This window comes from Balaenoptera physalus, assembly GCF_965194825.1.
Source record: "Balaenoptera physalus genome assembly, chromosome: 4".
Taxonomy (NCBI): domain Eukaryota; kingdom Metazoa; phylum Chordata; class Mammalia; order Artiodactyla; family Balaenopteridae; genus Balaenoptera; species Balaenoptera physalus.
The window spans coordinates 130,408,688-130,428,456 of NC_138891.1; the positions used below are offsets into that span (position 1 = coordinate 130,408,688).

At 40.4% G+C, this 19,769-nt stretch overlaps 1 protein-coding gene across 4 annotated transcripts in view; it reads left to right on the plus strand.

Annotated features, from left to right (window-relative positions):
* The first annotated feature begins 6,403 nt into the window (after positions 1-6,403).
* Positions 6,404-19,769, plus strand: part of MAP3K7CL (MAP3K7 C-terminal like) — a 44,081-nt gene continuing 30,715 nt past the window's right edge. The window contains exons 1-3 of one of the 4 annotated variants that reach the window (XM_082460642.1): positions 6,404-11,248; positions 11,785-11,838; positions 13,249-13,357. In XM_082460642.1, coding sequence (XP_082316768.1) covers positions 11,803-11,838; positions 13,249-13,357 — 145 coding nt within the window. In that variant the 5' untranslated portion in view covers positions 6,404-11,248; positions 11,785-11,802. The other 3 variants (XM_082460641.1, XM_082460643.1, XM_082460644.1) reach the window with 3 other exon arrangements.

A 19,769-nucleotide genomic window follows, 5' to 3' on the forward strand; every position in this document is an offset into this window, starting at 1 on the left:
TTATAAATCCCTGCCTTCTCAGAGTCTCATTCTGCTTTCAAAGGTATTATTTGGATAGTATTACTGTACTTCTGTATAAATTAAGCTAAAATACGGAGAATGATGCCGCTGCAACAGGCATAAACTTTTAGCACTGATCTCTTTCCTTTTTGTTCTCCAGTTCAAAGGCATAACAGTTTTGCTGGGCCTGTTTCCTCAAGAAGGAGTTGGATTAAAATCCTATTCTATTCTAATATTCTGTGTTTTTCTGATTGCTAATTATATGGACTTCATATTAATTCCTTGCACAAGAAATAACTCAAGGTCTTATTCATTGGATGAGGTGATCAGATTTGTACCTACTGGTATTAAACTACAAAAATAAACAAATCTCTTTGTATTTCCTGAGACTTTGCACTTCTCTTTCCTAAAGAAATCGCTTTTTGAGACTCCCAGTCTGGCAATAGGAAAAGATATCTCTTACAAAGGCAATTTTAGCTGTATGCTTTAAACAGATTTTTGTTTGTAGATGAAGAGATTTATTTTGGCAAACAAATTGGCTCCAATGCTTTATTAGCTCTGGAACTCTGGAGAAATTACTAAACCTTTCTGAATCTCAGTTTGTTCTTCTATAAAACAGGAATGACAGTAGCTATTTTAAAGGGGTGTTTTCAGAATTAAATGGTGTCATATGTATGAAAAGAGCTTAGCTGAGTGTCTGGTCCCATCAAGGTCATTTTTTATCATCATCTTGGAGCTAGAATATTTTCATGGGACACTGACACATCCTACTTATGAGGATATTAGCATAGGATTTTTTTTAATAGATCTTTATTGGAGTATAATTGCTTCACAATACTGTGTTAGTTTCTGTTGCACAACAGAGCAAATCAGCCATATGCATACACATGTCCCCATATCCCCTCTCTCTTGAGCCTCCCTCCCATCCTCCTTATCCCACCCCTCTAGGTCGTCACAAAGCACCGAGCTGATCTCCCTGTGCTATGCTGCTGCTTCCCACTAGCTACCTATTTTCCATTCGGTAGTGTGTATATGTCGATGTTACTCTCACTTTGCCCCAGCTTCAGCCTCCCAGCCCACGTCCTCAGGTCCATTTTCTATGTCTGCCTCTTTATTCCTGCCCTGCAACTAGGTTCATCAGTACCAGTTTTTTTTTTTTTTAGATTCCATATATATGCGTTAGCATACAGTATTTGTTTTTCTCTTTCTGACTTACTTCACTCTGTATGACAGACTCTAGGTCCATTCACCTCACTACAAATAACTCAATTTTGTTTCTTTTTATGGCTGAGTAATATTCCATTGTATATATGTGCCACATCTTGTTTATCCATTCATCTGTCGATGGACATTTAGGTTGGTTCCATGTCCTGGGGCATAGGATTTTTAAGTGGCCTTTTCTTTTCTTCCCTCCCTCCTTCTTTTCCTCTTTTCTTCTCTCCTCCCTCCCTCCCTCCCTCTCTCTCTCTTTTTTTCGTACGCCCAACATTAATTTATCAATTTGGAGAATTATTCTCTCTCTACTCATGACACTGTCCAAGTGCCCTACTCCTTTTCCACAGCAATGGGCATGGCACTCAAGCTTGACCAGTGACTATTCTAACCAAGTGTTCTGAGGAAAAGGATATTCTCTTTCTATTGGGCTTTTGAGCTGGGAGGATGTAAGATTAGTCAGCTGGTAGCTACCTCATGGGGACACTCCATCTGAGAACGAAGTTAACATAGGAGAAAGCTGACCCAGGAGGTGGAGAAAGACAGATTCCTGATGTCTTTGTGCCTTTGAATAAATCCATTTCTGAAACAAGAAGCCTTCCGGATTTCCTAGTGATGTGAGCCTGTAAATACTCTTTGTTATTCAAGCCAGTGTTGAATTGGCTTTTGACTCTTGCAACTAAAAGAATCCTAAATCAGATCTAAAACTTTTTTCTTACCTCTCATTCACATGGGAGGTTTGCCTGGCATTTGGTCCTGTCTTGCACAGAAGGCTTTCGAAGTAAAGACATACACTAAAAGGGCAGAAGGCCACCATATTTATTGGATCATGCAGCTCAGTATTTGGGATTTTTAGAAATAATTCAATGAGTTTCCTTAATAATTTTAGTAAAATTGTGACCTTAAAATTGAAGCTCATTTGAGAAAGGTCAGAAGGGCATTTGGGATACATCGCTTTAGGCCTTTTGATTTTAACAGGCTTGTGTTCATGTGTTAATATGGTACAAATGAAGCAGTTGTGGTTAGAAAAATAAAGGAGGCCAACGTTTACAGACCCCAGGTGTTCAGCGCTTTCCTTAAATGTGTGCTTGTTGTATGAAAGCCAAGAATGTCATGGGTACCACTCAAACATGGGTTTCAAAGCAGGTCACTGAAGAAAAGTCCCACAAGGAACCAGTCATCATGCCCGTGGCAGTGTGGAGAGGAGGAACCCTAATGTATCAGCACTCGAGAAGGAGTCCTATATTCAAGCTCTGTGTACTTGCTTATTTTCAGGAAAGCATTCTGTCATGTTAAATTAATGTGGTCAAATTCTATTTTAGCTTTGGTGTTTTATTTGTATTCAATTTGTAAACTTGGTTTTATGAGCCTTATAAATTTGGTTTTATTAAAGTTTTGTAAAAGCTTACACATAGTTTTATGCTGTTCTTACTTAAATAACATTATTATCAAAATCATCTAAGGTCTTCATTGCTGCATGCGGGCTTTCTCTAGCTGCAGCAAGCGGGGGCTACTCTTCGTTGCGGTGCGTGGTTTTCTCATTGCGGTGGCTTCTCTTGTTGAGGAGCACGGGCTCTAGGTGAGCGGGCTTCAGTAATTGTGACTCACTGGCTCTAGAGCGCAGGCTCAGTAGTTGTGGCACACGGGCTTAGTTGCTCCGCAGCCTGTGGGATCTTCCCGGACCAGGGATCAAACCCGTGTTCCCTGCATTGGCAAGCGGATTCTCAACGACTGTGCCACCAGGGAAGTCCCCTGTTTTCTTTTAAGAATATTATTCACTGCCTATGAAGTAGTCCTGCAAAAAAAAAAAAAAAAAAAAAATCAAGCTTGAACCTGATCAAGTTTCTGGATCTCATTGTCAATTTACAGGTAATCTAGAGGACAGAGAGGCATGTTAAATGACATGATGGGGGTGCAATTGTGGGAAACTCTATGGTTTTTAAAACAAATAAATTGCCAAAAACTTAGTTGGAGGTGGTGCCTATAGATTTTTAAAAATGTAAGAAGAGTAGCAATCAATTATATATTTGAAATTGTTTGGGCCTTGATTGACCTAAATGGGAAGGAAATCCAAAAAAGAGGGGATACATGTATACATATAGCTGATTCATTTTGCTGTACAGTAGAACCTAAGACAACATTGTAAAGCAACTATACTCCAATAAAAATTAATTAAAAGCAAAACAAAAAAATCCTAAAAACAAAAATGATAACCCCCCAAAATAATTGAAGACATTTGTGAGAAAACTGGAGGTTTGAATGTTGTCTGGGTGTTTGATGATGTTGCGGAGTTATTGCTGTGCTGGTTGTTGTTTGGTATGACAGTGTTTTTGGTTGTGTTAAAGACGGGAGTGGTCTCGCCTGTTGGGGTGCACGATGGGAATTTTACAGATAATAAATTTATGTTTTCCTTAGGATAACATGAAAACAGTAAAATAAATCTATCTGTACTATAGTGACAAGTTTTAAAACTTGGTTTTAGTAATCCTTCCAGATTGTATTCTTGGGAAACATGCAAATGTTGAAATATAAGATAAATATGATTTCTCATAGTCAAGAATATTAAAGGAAATTTCATTCTCTCTCCAAGAGCCTGATGGCTAAGTTATTTTAGAAATAGGAACATGTAAGTCAAATCTAATCAACTATATATGATAGGCTTATAATATAAAACCATTCAAATTCTACCTAAGGTTAAAAGGCAAAACAATGGCTACACACACACACACTATATTATTCCAATTTGGGAAACCTTAACTTTTCCTATGCTTGCTTGTTGGCGAATTCTATAGGTTAAGGGTCTGAAAACTATGGACCTGGGTTCAGATCTGGCCCACTACCTGTTTTGGTGTGGTCCATGAGCTAAGAATGCTTTTTTAATGTTTAAACCATTGACAAATATTAATAAGAATAATATTTGGTGACATTTGGAAATTGTGTGAAATTCTAATTTCAGTGTCTATAAATACAACTTTACTGGAATACAGATGTGCCCATTTATTTTCTATTTTTGTAAATGAAGTTTTATTGGCATCCATCCATCCATTTATATATTGTCTATTGCTGCTTTCCACAATAGAAATGGCAGAAATGAGTATAGTCTTATCCCTCAGCAGTGGATTGGTTCTAAGACCACCCCCCCATACCCAAATCCATGGATGCTTTAGTCCCTTATACAGAATAGTGTGGTACAGCATCTGTATCCATGGGTTCTGTATCTCCTTGTTCTGCATCTGAATCCACGTATGTGGAACCCAGAGATACGGAGGGTCCACTGGAAATGCCACAGAGATTGTACAGCTTCCTAAGTCTAAAATATTTACCCTCTGGCCCTTTACAGCAAAAGTTTGCAGACCACTGGTATAGATGAAAAAACAGGTCCCAGAGATGTAAAGTGTCTGTTCTAAACTCACACAGCTTTTGAAGGCAGAATCATAATTCAGACCTAATCTTCTAACTCTTCTAATACTGCTGGGTGTGGTTTTCCCTACGTTTTTTGCCCCCATGAGTTCATAATTTCTACTTACATAGTGCTTATTGTCTTTCCGGCATTGTTGTAAGTACTTTACTTATACTGTCTTTTAATCATCAAAACCACCTATAAGAGATACTAAAATTATTCCCCATACTTGTGGAAATTGAGACACATTAGTTGAGTAACTTTATGAAAGTCCCACACCAGCAAGAGACAGAGCCAATACCTCACAGTGTTCTGTCTCTTTCAACAAGAAAAACACCAAGCCCAGGAAATAGAACTCTTCGAGTGGTTTAAAGCTTCTAATCCTACTCACACCTCTCTTGAGCTTTAGGGCAAAACTGATAGAAAGTTGGTCACTCCGCTATCTTAAGGCTGAAGTGAACTTGGACTACGAAAGTGGCTCCCGGTCACCTTTAAAATGAAAGGCTGTGGCAGTGTATGATCAGAAGTTCTCGGAGGAGGGCTACCTTGTTTTTGCTTTGGAGCTTCAATCTTCGCTTTGGGATCTTTCACTGTATTACCCTGACAAGGAGGTTTGGGAAGGAATGGCAACATCACTGGAAGTAAGGATTGCAAAGAGACTTCTTTGGGACTGTGGGAAATCTTAGCTGAGGCCTGACTGGGGTCAGGAGGAGAGGAAGAGACCACCCAAAAGAACAGTAGCATGAGACCATCTCACAGCACACAACAGGTCCTCACAACGCTTTCCCGCCCTTCCACTCTCAGTCCTGTGAACCAAGGGAAGAATCTCATCGCCTGAATCTATACAGCTTTATTGTGGTGCATCTCATAAAAGTTTGCCTTCCCCTCATCAGACCAAGGAAACATGCTAAATCCTTGTACTTACTTGCTTATTGAAGTATTTATTCCCCTGTGTTTGTTTCAAACAGATGTATCAGTGCTTTATAGAACAGCAGGGTTAAGGAAGAACTTTGGGAAAACCGTAAATCAAAAAGAGACATGTACCACAATGTCATTGCAGCTCTATTTACAATAGCCAGGACCTGGAAGCCACCTAAGTGTCCATCGACAGATGAATGGATAAAGAAGATGTGGCACATATATACAATGGAATATTACTCAGCCATAAAAAGAAACGAATTTGAGTTATTTGTAATGAGGTGGATGGACCTAGAGACTGTCATACAGAGTGAAGTAAGTCAGAAAGAGGAAAACAAGTACCGGATGCCAACACACATATATGGAATCTAAAAAAACGGTACTGATGAACCTAGTGGCAGGGCGAGAATAAAGACACAGACGTAGAGAATGGACTTGAGGACACAGTGGGGGAATGGGAAGCTGGGATGAAGTGAGAGAGTGGCGTGGACATATATACACTACCAAATGTAAAATAGATAGCTAGTGAGAAGCAGCCGCATAGCACAGGGAAATCAGCTCGGTGCTTTGTGACCACCTAGAGGGGTGGGATAGGGAGGGTGGGAGGGAGACATAAGAGGGAGGAGATATGGGGATATATGTATATGTATAGCTGATTCACTTTGTTATAAAGCAGAAACCAACACATCATTGTAAAACAATTATACTCCAATAAAGATGTTAAAAGAAAGAAAGGAAGAACTTTGGGGCTGTTGTGAAGAAAAGTCTGACATATAAGAGTTTTTCTGTGGGGATGGAGTTGGGAGGGATGAATAGAAGAGAGGCTACTGAGAGTGGCAAAAAATGAAAAGTTAATTTTCTCCAAGGAGACTCTGCCCTGCCCCTCTGGGAGAGCTATGTCCACTGGAGCTTCAGACTGTGGTGAGGTGAGATAGGAGCTGGTAGACTATGGCTGTGGACCAAATCCAGGCTGCTGTCTGTTTTTGTAAATAAAGTTTTATTGGAACACAGACATGTCCATTTGTTTCCTGTTTTTGTAAATAAAGTTGGAGCCCCTCCATTCAAATGCATCTCATCTGTGGCTGCTTTTGTGCTACAATGGCAGAGATGAGTAGTTCTGACAGAGATTGTAAGAGCTCATTCAGTGTAAAACATTTAGTATCTGATCCTTTACAGAAAAAAACTGCTGACTGACGGTTATAAGGGAAGACTAATTACTTCACCATCGTGAAACATTTCTTTTGGAGATTATAGGCTACATATGTCACACAGCAGTGGAGAGCTAACTTTAAAGTATTGATGAAAATGTCTTTCAAACCATTCTCTAAATGCTGTACACAAATATTAGCACTTCTTGCTTAAATTTATAAAACCCTGGACCTACCCCAGCCCTACTGAGTCACCCCATGGCAGAGCCTGGGAATAGGTAGTTTTAAAAGGCATGAACCCACAATGAGGCAAATTTGGGAAATGCTAGACTGGCACATACCAAGTCTTCCCAAGATGCTTATTGAATTGTATCAAGAAATTGAGATCACATTAATTGTGATGACAGTCTGTACCATGAGCTGCTGTGTGCATTATAGACCATAATTCAGAAGCAAGTCAAGGGTTCATCATTTGAAAAGCTCCTTGAATTCCATTAAAAATAACTTTCCGTGTAACAGTAAAAATCCATTTACTGTTGAAAAGGAGAAAATAAAAATTTTACATATTGCTTCTATCCAGAGACATACTGTTAATCTGTTAATATTTTGATGTACACACACTATCCTTTCTGGATTGAATTAGTATAATTCTACTGAATTCTTAAAATACCATGTAGTTATTTTGGGTTACAGTTGTGGGAAGGGATTTCACTTGAGTTTCAGATTTGTTACCCTCTTGGAAGTGTTTAGATAAAGAGCCAAGAAATACATCACTGCTCCCATGGGAACAGAAGAACTGGTGAATATTATTATTAAAGCCTTGAATTTATGTGATCAGGCTTGGACAGAGCACATTTAGACTATTTATATGTATTCTTTTTGTTCCTTTCTTGTTGTTGTTGTCATATTATCCTTTAATGACATCTCTTCCTTTGTATCTCTTTACCAACTGGCATCACCATACCACTGTTGATGTCATGAGGATGCAGCCACTGACATTGCAGCCCACACAATGAGTGGTCCCCAGGATTGCTGTAAAGGTGCTGGAGAATTCTCTGGATAAAGATCTATGCTGCATCTGTCAGGTGCTTTTGACAATATCATAAGAGGTGATATTTCCATTGTATTTAATGTATAACTGCCGTGTTCTATCTCTGGTTGGTTCGCCAAGGGCTTTGATGATCAGGGCAGAAGAGGAAGGTGCTACCTCATTCTGGGCCTTTCCATTCTGAAGGGTCAGTTTCACTGGAATCCAGATGCTTCCACTTACTGATTTCCTTGGCAATGTCCTTGTCACCACCAGCTTTTCTGAAGACACACCCGTGGGCTGATTTGGGAGCCAGTGCAGAATTGGTATCCACTTCCCCATCAACACACACAAGATCCACAACTTCGGTTTCCTTGAGGTTGAATTTAGGTGTCATGGTAAAGATGGCTGGTGTCGGATGAACCTGGATGCTAATAGATGATGAAGAAAGTTATACCTTTGTCTCCTTCACTCCAAAAGTTGAGTGTCAGACATCGATAATGAAACAACTCAATTTGATATTTCATACACAGTGCATCCTGGTATAGTGGAAATAGCACGAACTAAAAATTGGAAAACCTGGATCTTATCTGGGTCATTATTCCATAATGATCATTTATCCTTGAACCATTTACTTAAATTGTTTGAGTCTCAGTTTGCTCATCTGTTAAATAGGGATGACAGTATTGGCCATGTTTATTTCATAGGATTATTGGGAAGATGAAGATAAGCTCTTTTGAATAAGACTCTTTCTGGGGCTTCCCTGGTGGTGCAGTGGTTAAGAATTCTCCTGCCAATGCAGCAGACACAGGTTTGAGCTCTGGTCCGGGAAGGTTCCACATGCCGCGGAGCAACTGAGCCCACAAGCCACAAATACTGAAGCCCGCGCACCTACAGCCTGTGCTCCACAACAAAAGAAGCCACCGCAATGAGAAGCCCGCGCACCCCAACGAAGAGTAGCCCCCGCTCGCCGCAACTACAGAAAGCCTGTGCTCAGCAACGAAGACCCAACGCAGCCAAAAATAAATAAATAAAAATAAATAAATTTATTTTAAAAAAGAGTCTTTTTGATCAATTTTAATGCAATACGTAAGATGATATTATTATCCATAAAATAACGTCAAACAGTAATAATAATTCCTGGAAAGATTTGCAGTCAGGAATGCAAATAGGTTTATATGTGAATGTTTTTAATCATCTGAATCTATGCCCCTTATTACTGTGGATAGCATGACAAATTAGCCTTTTATTCATTAGACCAAGGAAACCTGCTAAATCCTTTTACTTATTTAACATTTTTTGAGCAGTTTAAGGTTTACAGAAAAAAAAAAAAATGAGTGAAAAGCACAGAGTTCCCTTCTATCCCCTCCCCCCCAATTCTCCTCCCCGATTTCCCCAATTATTAACATCTTGCATTAGCGTGGTACATTTGTTACAATTTATGAGTCAATATAGACACAGTCTTATTAACTAAAGTCTGTAGTTTGTAACTCTTGGTGTTGTACATTTTATGGGTTTTGACAAACATATGACATATATTGACCATTATAGTGTCACACAGAATAGTTTCACTGCCCTAAAAATCCTATGCTCCCTATTCATCTCTCTCGCCCTCTCCACCCCTCTCTCCCTCTCTTTAAACCCCTGGCAACTACTGATCTTTTTCCTGTCTCCGTAATTGTGCCTTTTCCAGAATGTTGTATAGTTGGAATCATACAATATGTAGCCTTTTCAGACTGGCTTCTTTCACTTCACAATATACATGTAAGTTTCTTCCATGTATTTTGTGGCTTGATAGCTCATTTCTTTTTATTATCGAATAATATTTCATTGTCTGGATGTACCACAGTTTGTTTATCCATTCACCTATGAAAGGACCTCTTGTTGGCCTCCAAGTTTTGGCAATCATGAATAAAGCTGCTATAAACATCTGTGTGTAAGTCTTTGTGTGGACATAAGTTTTTAGTTCCTTTGGGTAAATACCAAGGAGTGTGATGGCTGGATCCTAATGGTAAGTACATGTTTAGTTTTGTAGGAAGCTGCCAAACTGTCTTCCAAAGTGGCCACACCATTTTTCACTCTCACCAGGATTTGGTGTTGTTAGTGTTTCGGATTTTGGCCGTTCTCAGCGGGGTGTAGTGGAATCTCAATGTTGTTTTAATTTGCAACTTCCTAGTGACGTATGGTGCTCAGCATCTTTTCATATGATTATTTCCCATCTCTATATCTTCTTTTGTGACGTGTCTGTTCATATCTTTTGCCCATTTTTAAATTGGGTTGTTTTCCTACTGTTGAGTTTTTTGTTTGTTTGTCTTTTTAATCTGTAAACGTAACGTAATTGTTTTTTTTGGGGGGGAAGGATTATTTATTTATTTATTGATTGATTTTTGGCTTGTTGGGTCTTCGTTTCGTGCGAGGGCTTTCTCTAGTTGCGGCAAGCGGGGGCCACTCTTCATCGCGGTGCGCGGGCCTCTCACTATCGCGGCCTTTCTTGTTGCGGAGCACAGGCTCCAGACGCGCAGGCTCAGTAATTGTGGCTCACGGACCCAGTTGCTCCGCGGCATGTGGGATCTTCCCAGACCGGGGTTCGAACCCGTGTCCTCTGCATTGGCAGGCAGATTCTCAACCACTGCGCCACCAGGGAAACCCTGTTGAGTTTTAAGAGTTCTTTTTATATCTTGGATACCCATCCTTTACCTGGTATGTATTTTGCAAAGATTTTCTCCCAGTCTGTGCATTCTCTGGATACTTGTTTATCTTTAATTATTTAACCTCAACATCACCTTCCAACTCTTTTAAAGTACTACCCATCTTCAGGTTGATAGCTATTAAAAAGTTTGAACAGTTTGAGCTTTCCCTTCCTGTTTACCATTGACTCGGTTTGCGGTCGGTTGCATCGTAGATGGGATCAAGTCACCAAGCCCAACAGCAGCTCAACCTCAGACCTCACGTTCTTAAGCCGAATCATCGCTGCCATCATCTGAGAGTCGGCTTGTGGCCTGTCCAAGTTGGCTGGGTCCCGGGGAGCTGACTGGAGCGGCCGACATTTTTGCTGACTGGAGTCATGCTATCTTTGCCAGTTTGCTGGAATAGACACAGACACCGATTGGGTCACGCTGAAGACATTCCTGTCTTGTGAAGCAAGTCTGTTTGTATTTTAGGTTTGCCAGGACTAATGAATTAAAACATTTGGACTCTCCACAACTTGCTGTTTATCAATGCCTCTGACAGGAGGAGGGATTTCTTTTGCTCTTGCTTTTTCTAGAAGCATGACAACATCCTGGCTGTTGGAGAGACAAGGAAAGGAGAGAGGGGTCGTGGAGGGAAGCGGAACAGGGAGGCCCCGTGGGACGCCGGGGTCCGGGGGACAGCAGGTAGCAGCGAGCCGCCCTCCCAGCTGTCACTGCTCCTCAGATTGTCAGCGGCTGCTATGCGGCAGGTGCAGCCGGCTCTGCCACTAGGTCTGTGCTCCACAAAGGCAACGACCGGCCAAGGCAGTGGCTGGCCCTGGATTACACAAGTGCAGACACTCAACTAAGTGAGGTAAGGCGACAGGTGTGAAAACCCAACTAAACGCTCAGAGCACCAGCAACTTAACCAAAGCTCTGCTACCGCCGAGAGGAGGAATCAGTGGCCCATTTCCCCCGGCGGTGTGATGAAAAGGCAAGTTGGTTCAGGGGCTCTTGTGGCTGACACCGTGTGGAACTCAAAATCCACCCAACTTTGCCGCCGCCATCCTTTGGGAGGCAGACAGATGTTCTCTGTTGTGTGGAGGGGAGGGACTCTAATTAGCTGTGTTGATCAATTCCATTTCCCGTGGCTGGAAACCCTGCCAGAGATCTATTTACAAAATCCCAGGAGGCAAATTTCCGCCTCTTGTGGTTTATTTCCTGGTGCAGGAGAGCATTGGGAGATTTAGCCAAAAGAGGAGTGAAGCTTTTCATCCTCAGATGTTACGATAAAATGGTTTGGTGATGGTACAGGGCGTAACAATAAGATTTTTTTCTTTTGGCTACAACTTTAAGGGGTTTTTTATTGTCTGTTTTGTTAAATTTGAGACAGTCTGTTCTATTCCCTAGGAACAGGTGGCTAACGAGATGGTTGATTCTAAGCAGACGAGACTACACAGAAATGTATGTCAGAGCTAAGATAAAGCAAATTTTGAGTCAAGTAACAGTGATTTTATATTACCCTTTTCTTGAGTCGAATGTTTCACATTAATACTTTTTTTCTAACTTAGAATGACATGACTTGGAGTGCTTTATGGTTCATTGCTACTTGTAGTGTTAAATGAATGGGCCAAATATGATTCTAACTGGGTGATGAACAGTTGCCGGTTTTTCTCCAAAGCTATACTAGGTGTTTAATATAAGCATGTTCTTTTTTCATATACTGGTGATAAGATGATTCCATATGTATGTATGTCTAAATATATATATATATATGTATGCATTCGCTTTGGCTCTATAAATAATTGTAAAAACAAAATTCAGTGTTCTAGACACTATTTTTAGATAGAGAAAAGTTATGGGAAAGAATCAGAAACCTTGCTGTGAGAAAATGTCCTGCTAAAGCAGTTCCCAGAATCTCGCTAAGGATGGTTAAAGAGATGATTTATATTTTGCCATTTTTAGAGACATTTTCTTTAAAATGTCATTCAGAGTTTTTGGTTTACTGTCTCCGTGAGAAGGAAAATAGAGGGCTTAGGGGGAAGCATGACTAAAAATAGAAAAGTTAAATATATGGACTTAAATGACAAAGATATCTTGTGTTTGTAATAATATCTTTTCCTAGTCCCATTGAACAAAAATTATCAAATATCTTGGTTAAATTATTATACAAAGAAATATTCATGTATTTTCACCCACCCCAACCCATATTATCTGTAGCATGCTTTTCCATTCATTCTATCTTATTTTATTAAATGGTAATTTAGTAGGTGATGTAGATCATCAATAGGATGTTTTTAGGATGTGTCTTTTGCTCATATCACACAACCTTAGAAATGTTTGGTAGATTAACAGGTAGTTAATCAGATATTTAAAGCACATACTATTCATAATATAACTGGGGGATATTTTAAAATAGTCTTTGGTATTCTTGAAATAATTCCATGATAGTTATTTGTTACCACTCCCAGATCAATAATTCAGATCCAATTTAGGCTTTTGAGTGTGAAAAGATGTCTGATGCCTTATTAAGACTTCTTTATCCCCCTCAATTAAAAATAAAATATTATATAAGACCTCAAAAGGCCAGGGTTGGACTGGTCAGTGTAAGGGATACTAAAAAAGTGAGGTGGGTGGAGATTTTGCCCCATCTTTTATATTTCGTTCTAGATATATTTCCAAAGCACATTTTTTTATAAGCCAGAAAAAGAATTATAAATGGGGCAGGTGTAGGGAAAGAAAGCTAGGAGCTAGGAATATCTTTAAAATAAGAAAGCAGTGCTTACTAACTTTCCCCTCTAAGTTCCAAAGGCCTCTGAGTATTCGAGGGATAATGTTGGGTAAAGTGACAATGGCTCTCTCTTGTCCTTACAGCTGGAAGACCAGGAGGAAGGCCAAGGCTCAGGTGCCCACATGATCAGCACAGCCAGGGTACCTGCGGATAAGCCAGTACGCATTGCCTTCAGCCTCGATAATGCCTCAGGTATGCTCTGCTTTGAGGGAAAGGGTTGCCTCCCCTGCCTGCCGCCTTCTTACCATCATTTTTTCTAGTTCCACAAAGGACATTTAAAAATGCATGCCTGGGGACTTCCCTGGCGGTCCAGTGGTCAGGACTCCGAGTTTCCACTGCAGGGGGCGTGGGTTCGATCCCTGGTCGGGGAACTAAGATCCTGCAGGTTGTGCGGCCAAAAAAAAAAAATGCATGCCTGGCATGACCCAATGATGGGGAGTGTGATTCTTCATCATGCATCGTTGGAGAGTGGCTTCCAGAAATGCCTCTGGTGATGCTTCCATCTCCAAACCTTTGGTTTTTGAGCACATTTCTTCTTCTTCTTTTTTTAAAAAGTATTTATTTATTTAGGCTGTGCCGGGTCTTAGTTGCGGCATGCGGGAACTTCCTTGCAGCATGAGGATTTTTAGTTGCAGCATGCGGACTTCTTAGTTGCAGCATGCATGCAGGATCTAGGTCCCCCACCAGGGATCAAACCCGGGCCCCCTGCATTGGGAGCACGGAGTCTTACCCACTGGACGACCAGGGAAGTCCCTCTTCTTATTTTTTTACTTTTTCCATTTTAGTTTTCTTTTATTTTAAAATTCATGGAGCTATAACAATTTCTAATGAGAACAAATTATGTCATTGTTAAAACTGCATGAGGAAATGTTTATTAAGAGCTGGCAGTTGGCTAGGTAATATAAAAATATCACTGTCCCGGTTCCAGCATCATTTCCTGAAGCCTAAGTTCCAAATGCTGGTTTCTCACTGGTGCTCCCACACTTCCGGCTAAATAAACAGACTTCAGCGGGAGTGATGAATGGGACAGGTGAGGCGGACCTTCTTGAAATAGTATGGTCTGAGGTGAGGCTGCCATACTTAGAGCCCTTTGTCATGGCTTCCTTCAATGACCTCTCAACACACATACTCAGTTCCACCGTCTTTGACAGGGGACCTCAGGTGGTGTGAGGTCACAGTAGTGAGGAAGGGAAGGCTTGGATCTCTTCCACTGGTGTCATCTTTTGCTTTCAGTCTACTGTCACCTGTTAAAATCACATAGTCATATGCTTAAACAACATTATCATTTAAACCTTGCATCTTCTGAGGATTGATTCCCTCCTTCCTTCCTTCCCTCCCTCCCTCCCTCACTCCCTCCTTCCTTCCCTTTCTTCTCTCCCTCCCTTCCCTCCCTCCCTCCCTCCCTCCCTCCCTTCCTTCCTTCCTTCCTTCCTTCCTTCCTTCCTTCCTTCCTTCCGCCTTTCCCTCCTACAATGTTCCTGTAGGAAGGAATGCTTTAAAAAGTAGTGATTGAAAAGGGACAGGTTCCGCCCCAAAATAATGCAAAGTAAGGATCTGGGCTCTGTGAAGTCTGACACTACACAACCCATTTAGACTTTACTATACCAAGTGATTATGGTGGTGACACCTCTGCCCTGGGGTTCCTGGACTATGCAGCCCCCAGTGGAGAATTCGTTCTAGAGCAGGAAGAGGTGAAGCCTTGACTCTTCATCATCTTTTCTTCCAACACTCTTCCCATGGCCACTGTTATATTTTATTCCCAATCAAGGTTGCCCTGCAAGACAATGATGAAGGGGAAACCTCCCAAAAGGCAAACCAATCCGTCTCAACTAAGAAATGACAACTACCATTAATTGCATTTGTCATTGCATTAGATCTTCACTTATATTATTTCTGATCTTTAAAATAACCATGCAATGTAGGCATTAGTATTTCCAGTTTGCAGAGACAGAGATCAAGGTCCAGAGACCACACTGTTAGTGAGTAACAGAGTTATGATTTAAACTCAGGTCCCTAGACTGGACTGTCTGAATTCATTATCCCATCATGCATCTCTAGGAAGAAAAGGAAGCTATGTTTGTAGGGAAAGAGAGTATGTAAGAACTCTCTGTACTTTCTGCTCAATTTATCTGTAAACCTAAAACTGCACTAAAAAATAGAGTCTATAATTAAAAACAAAACAAAAAAGAAAAGCTCCTTCTGTTTTTACGCATTTCATAAATGCAAGATTTTGAGGAATAATCAGTGCTTGAGTGGCTAGCTCTCAAGACAGACACATGTAAACCCAAAATCCCAAGGGAGAAAGAAGATGTACAATTTTCTTCCTTGTGCTCATGTCCCACATGAGCAGGACAAGTCCTGTCGCAATCAACAGTGTTACAGAGAAAATTTAGTATATAAAGCTTGGTTACTTCAAACAATATTATTATATCATAATTTTGGGCAACACAAATAAACATATTGGTCCCTCATATTCGTTTTAACAAAATTTAATTTATGTACAGAAAAGAACCATGGAGAGGTGGATCTTGCTCTTTGGGCTACATGAATAGACTCTCCCTTGAAGTACAAGATGTACAACTTGTAATTAATTTGCCACCATCCTTTGAACCCTCTTGGCCCCTGACTGGGAATTCCTGCATGTTTTTCATCAGTCATTTTAGATTGGTTTGTTCCAGTCTCTTTCAAATGTCCCAAGAATGCCCACTTCTGAAATTCACAGTTTTTTGATACAGTAGCTTCAAATAAGGGTTGTCATTTATTTCAAGTAATTCCTGACTTCTAGTTCTACAGAAAGACGCTCCTGAAGGCTTATGAAGAACCTTCTAAAATTAAATTTTGTAAAATGATCAATGTGTCCCCATATCTCTCGAAAGGGCACCTAACTAGAGAATCCAAGACAGGAGCTGGGGTTCTGTGTTTCTCTGTCTTTCTTAAAATAATCACCCGAGAGCACTCATCAAAAACGTATGTTCCATGGCCCCACTCCTCCTGCAGTAGGCTCGGACTGAAGCCCAGCAATCTGTATTTTCCCATGCACCTGAGCTTACAAGTGCACAGAAAGATGCCTTGCAGATATCTGGGGCCACTCCCTCTGAATTCTCGAATAAGGAGTGTGTGGAGTGTCACACCAAGCAACACTTGCCATCATACACACTGTGCATGCCTTTTGAATTCCACTGCATGTGGCCCATAGACCACACACTTAGGGGGAAAACAAAGGAAAAATCCTAGACTTTTACCATAAATGGGAAAACTAAGGTAAACTTTTAGGGAGTAATTCCTTATTATTGAATTTAATCTTGAGGAGTAAGCAGAGTCCATGAGAAAAGGAGATGTCTTTGCCTGTGAATGTTGACTTGTTCATTTCTTACGAGCCTAATACGGTGTTTATCCCTCTGGTCATGTTGGGACCGTTTCTTTTCTTTTCTTTTTTTTTTTTTGCATATTTATCTGAGACAATTTAGTGTAGAGGTTAAGGGAATATGGCTTTGGAATCAGTGAGCTGTGGTTTCTAGATCTATTTCCATCACTGTTTGTGTGATCTTGGGTAAGTCACTCAACTTTGCTGAACTTCAGTTTCTCATAAGATGTGTATGGTAATAACTCACAGAGTTGTTGTGAGAATTAAATGACACTATATAAATAAAACATGTAGCATAGCACTTGACATAAATTAAGGACTCAGCTAGCCCCTGTGTTTATGATGATTGCTTCTGGAAAATGAAGGAAAGTATAAACCATGAAGCAGCTTTGTGTTTCACCTACATCTCACACTTCTACTTCTTGTCAAGGCAGGGTGTATAGTATAACTGAGCTGCAATTATTTAGGGAGTAATTATCCAGTTGGTGGATTGTGGGTACCTCTGCTTCTGCTCTTATCAGTTAGCTGAGCTTTACTTAGTTTCTATATTTCTAGCATTCTGCCAAAGGCTGGTGATATGTGCAAAGAGAAGTACAATATGATCTCTCCTATGGGTTTTATAAGGCAGAAGTACAATATGATCTCTCTTATGGGGAAAAATCTGTCACCCAGAGCAGATGGGAACAGCTTCTTGGAAGATGTGATAGTCATCCTGGGCTTGAAGGCGGGTAGTGTATAGAAAGGTAGTGTAGGAAAGGTGCCATTTCTGGATGCCAGGTATAAGAAAAGGAAGCTACACATCTTCTAACAATTCTTCTTCCTTTTCCCTTCAAACAGAAAACGTGAGCAAAACCTAAGTCAGGAAGAGCACAATTTGTTCAGGAAATACTAAAACTCTCTTCAGCTGGAACAGAGGTCTGAACTGTGGAAGAGTTCCTGCCATTTACTGGGCCCCACTCTGAGCTGGGCATTGTGCTGGAGTCTTAGGTAGAATGTCTATTTTAGATAGCAGTAGACTAGAGTTCCCAAGTCAATCTTAAAAGTTCAGTGAAAGAGTTTGGATTTGATCAGAAGCAATAGAGTTTCAAGAGTTCTTGAGCAAGGGAGTAATATGATGAAAATGGTGAGTGTTCAATTGGGATAGTCTAGAATGTGGGGAGATGAGAGAATGCAAGGGGCTTTTTATCATGGTACACAGACAAAGTGATGAAAGCCTGGATTAGAGAATGGAATGGGATGATTGAATTCAGAGTACATTTGGAAGGAAGGGTTGAAAGGACTTGGTGACAGACTGACCTGGGAGATGGGGAATTGATCATTGATCATTGATAGCAGAATGAGCCAGAAGTTTTCAAAAAGACTAGGGACCTCTAGGGGCTTAATAAAGGAAGCAAGTTGTTAGGGGGAAAAAAAGCCTTTTAAAATACAATCAACATTTCTAGCCTACCATTAGACCCTGTCCTTAAGTAACACTTAGCTAGCCATAACTCCCAGAGGCAGCAACGCTTGTCTTTTTTTTTTTTTTTTAAGAATATATTTTATTTTATTTATTTATTTTTTTGGCTGCACCGAGAGGCTTGCGGTATCTTGGGATCTTAGTTCCCCAACGAGGGATCAAACCCGGGTTCTCGGCAGTGAAAGCATGGAGTCCCTAACCACTGGACCTCCAGGAAATTCCCAGCAATGCTTGCCTTTAATAAACTATGATATGACTGGTATTACCTCCAAACGGGGAATTCCAAAGAGGTGACTTTCTAAATTGGGGCCGTCATGAAGTTAGTTTTCTCAATAGAAAATGTGCAGAAGAGAAATAGGAATCCCACTTCTTGGGTTATTAGAGACTCACTGGCCCTTCTCCAATTAGATAGAATTTAGAGTTAGACAGACGTGAGGATTTGATGTTAATTACTTGAGAATTTTCTTTATCTTCAGCAGAGCCAAAATCTGGCACATTCTTGTGTAAATCTAGACCTTGGCTTTTAAAAAAAATTTTTTTGGTTGTTATTTAGAATCAAGGATACTGGTATCAGCCCTAGCTGGTAGCTTTCAACAATTTGTTTAAAAAAATTTTTTTCAAGCTATTAGAATTTTTCATATCTGGGCATGAATTAATCATAAGACCTTTAGTTTAAAAAAACTAAAGACCCACTCTGCTTAAGTAATACTATTTTGTCCTCACACATCTGGTGTTTTGTGTGGCAGTGGGAATTATGTGGAGTAGCTGAAGTAGCTATCCTTGAATCTAGTTTAACTGGGTATCGTGTGAATGTCTTTCTGCATACATGTGCAAAACTGGCTCTCAGCAAAATTGTGATGCAGGTGAAATGTCTCTTGTCATTGTCCCCTTCCTTCAACTTTTTTCTCCCTCTGGTTCCTTTTGGTGTTACATCTCTCTCCCTCTTCAGGGCCCCAAAGTTTCCGTACTCTCTTCTCTTCACGGTCTCAATCCTTGCTTTTGGGAAAGACTCTGGAAAACCTCATTCACACTAAGCAATAAGTGTCGAGGTTTACCTTTTTATCTCTCTCAGGGTGTATTTTTGTGTATCAGTAGGAGGTCTAGGGATAAAGTTCCCACTGGAATTCTACCAGCCAACTTGGTAAGGATGGCATTTGGGGACATGGGCTGGGTGAGCCTCTTTGAACTCTCCCAGGTCGCATTCTGTCCCAACTCTGACCCTACCTTTAGGGCTGCCTCAGCATGTACTGATAACAATAAGCTGAAAACCACTCAAGAGTGGGGTGGGAGTAGGGGGGGGTCTGCTATATTTACATCCTTTACAGAGCACAGAGTTGAGAACCACAGTAGAACTTAATTATCAAATACTATAAAATCAATAATACAGTATCTATAACCCCTTTGAGTTTGTTATTCTGATATCGGGTGAAGATTCTTTGAGATACAACTGGATTTATTGGTTGGAATCTGTTGCTTAAGGCTGTAAAGAAAGGTCAAAAAGGAAATGAATCCTTATGGAGTCCTTAGGTGCTTTTACTTGTACTATCTCATCAATTTAGTATAGGCGACAACTCTGCAGGAAGATGTTATTATACCCATTTTACAGATGTGGAAACATTGGCTAAGGGAGGTTAAATAACTTGCCTCTAATCAAGCAGTTAATAAATAATGGGAAGGGGTTCAAAGCCAGGCCCTTGGGGCTGTTTTTACTTTATTGCCCATTTGGAGGTAGGATCCAAGTAATAAGAGAAAAGAATGATTGTTCCTGTCAGCAGATAGCCTCC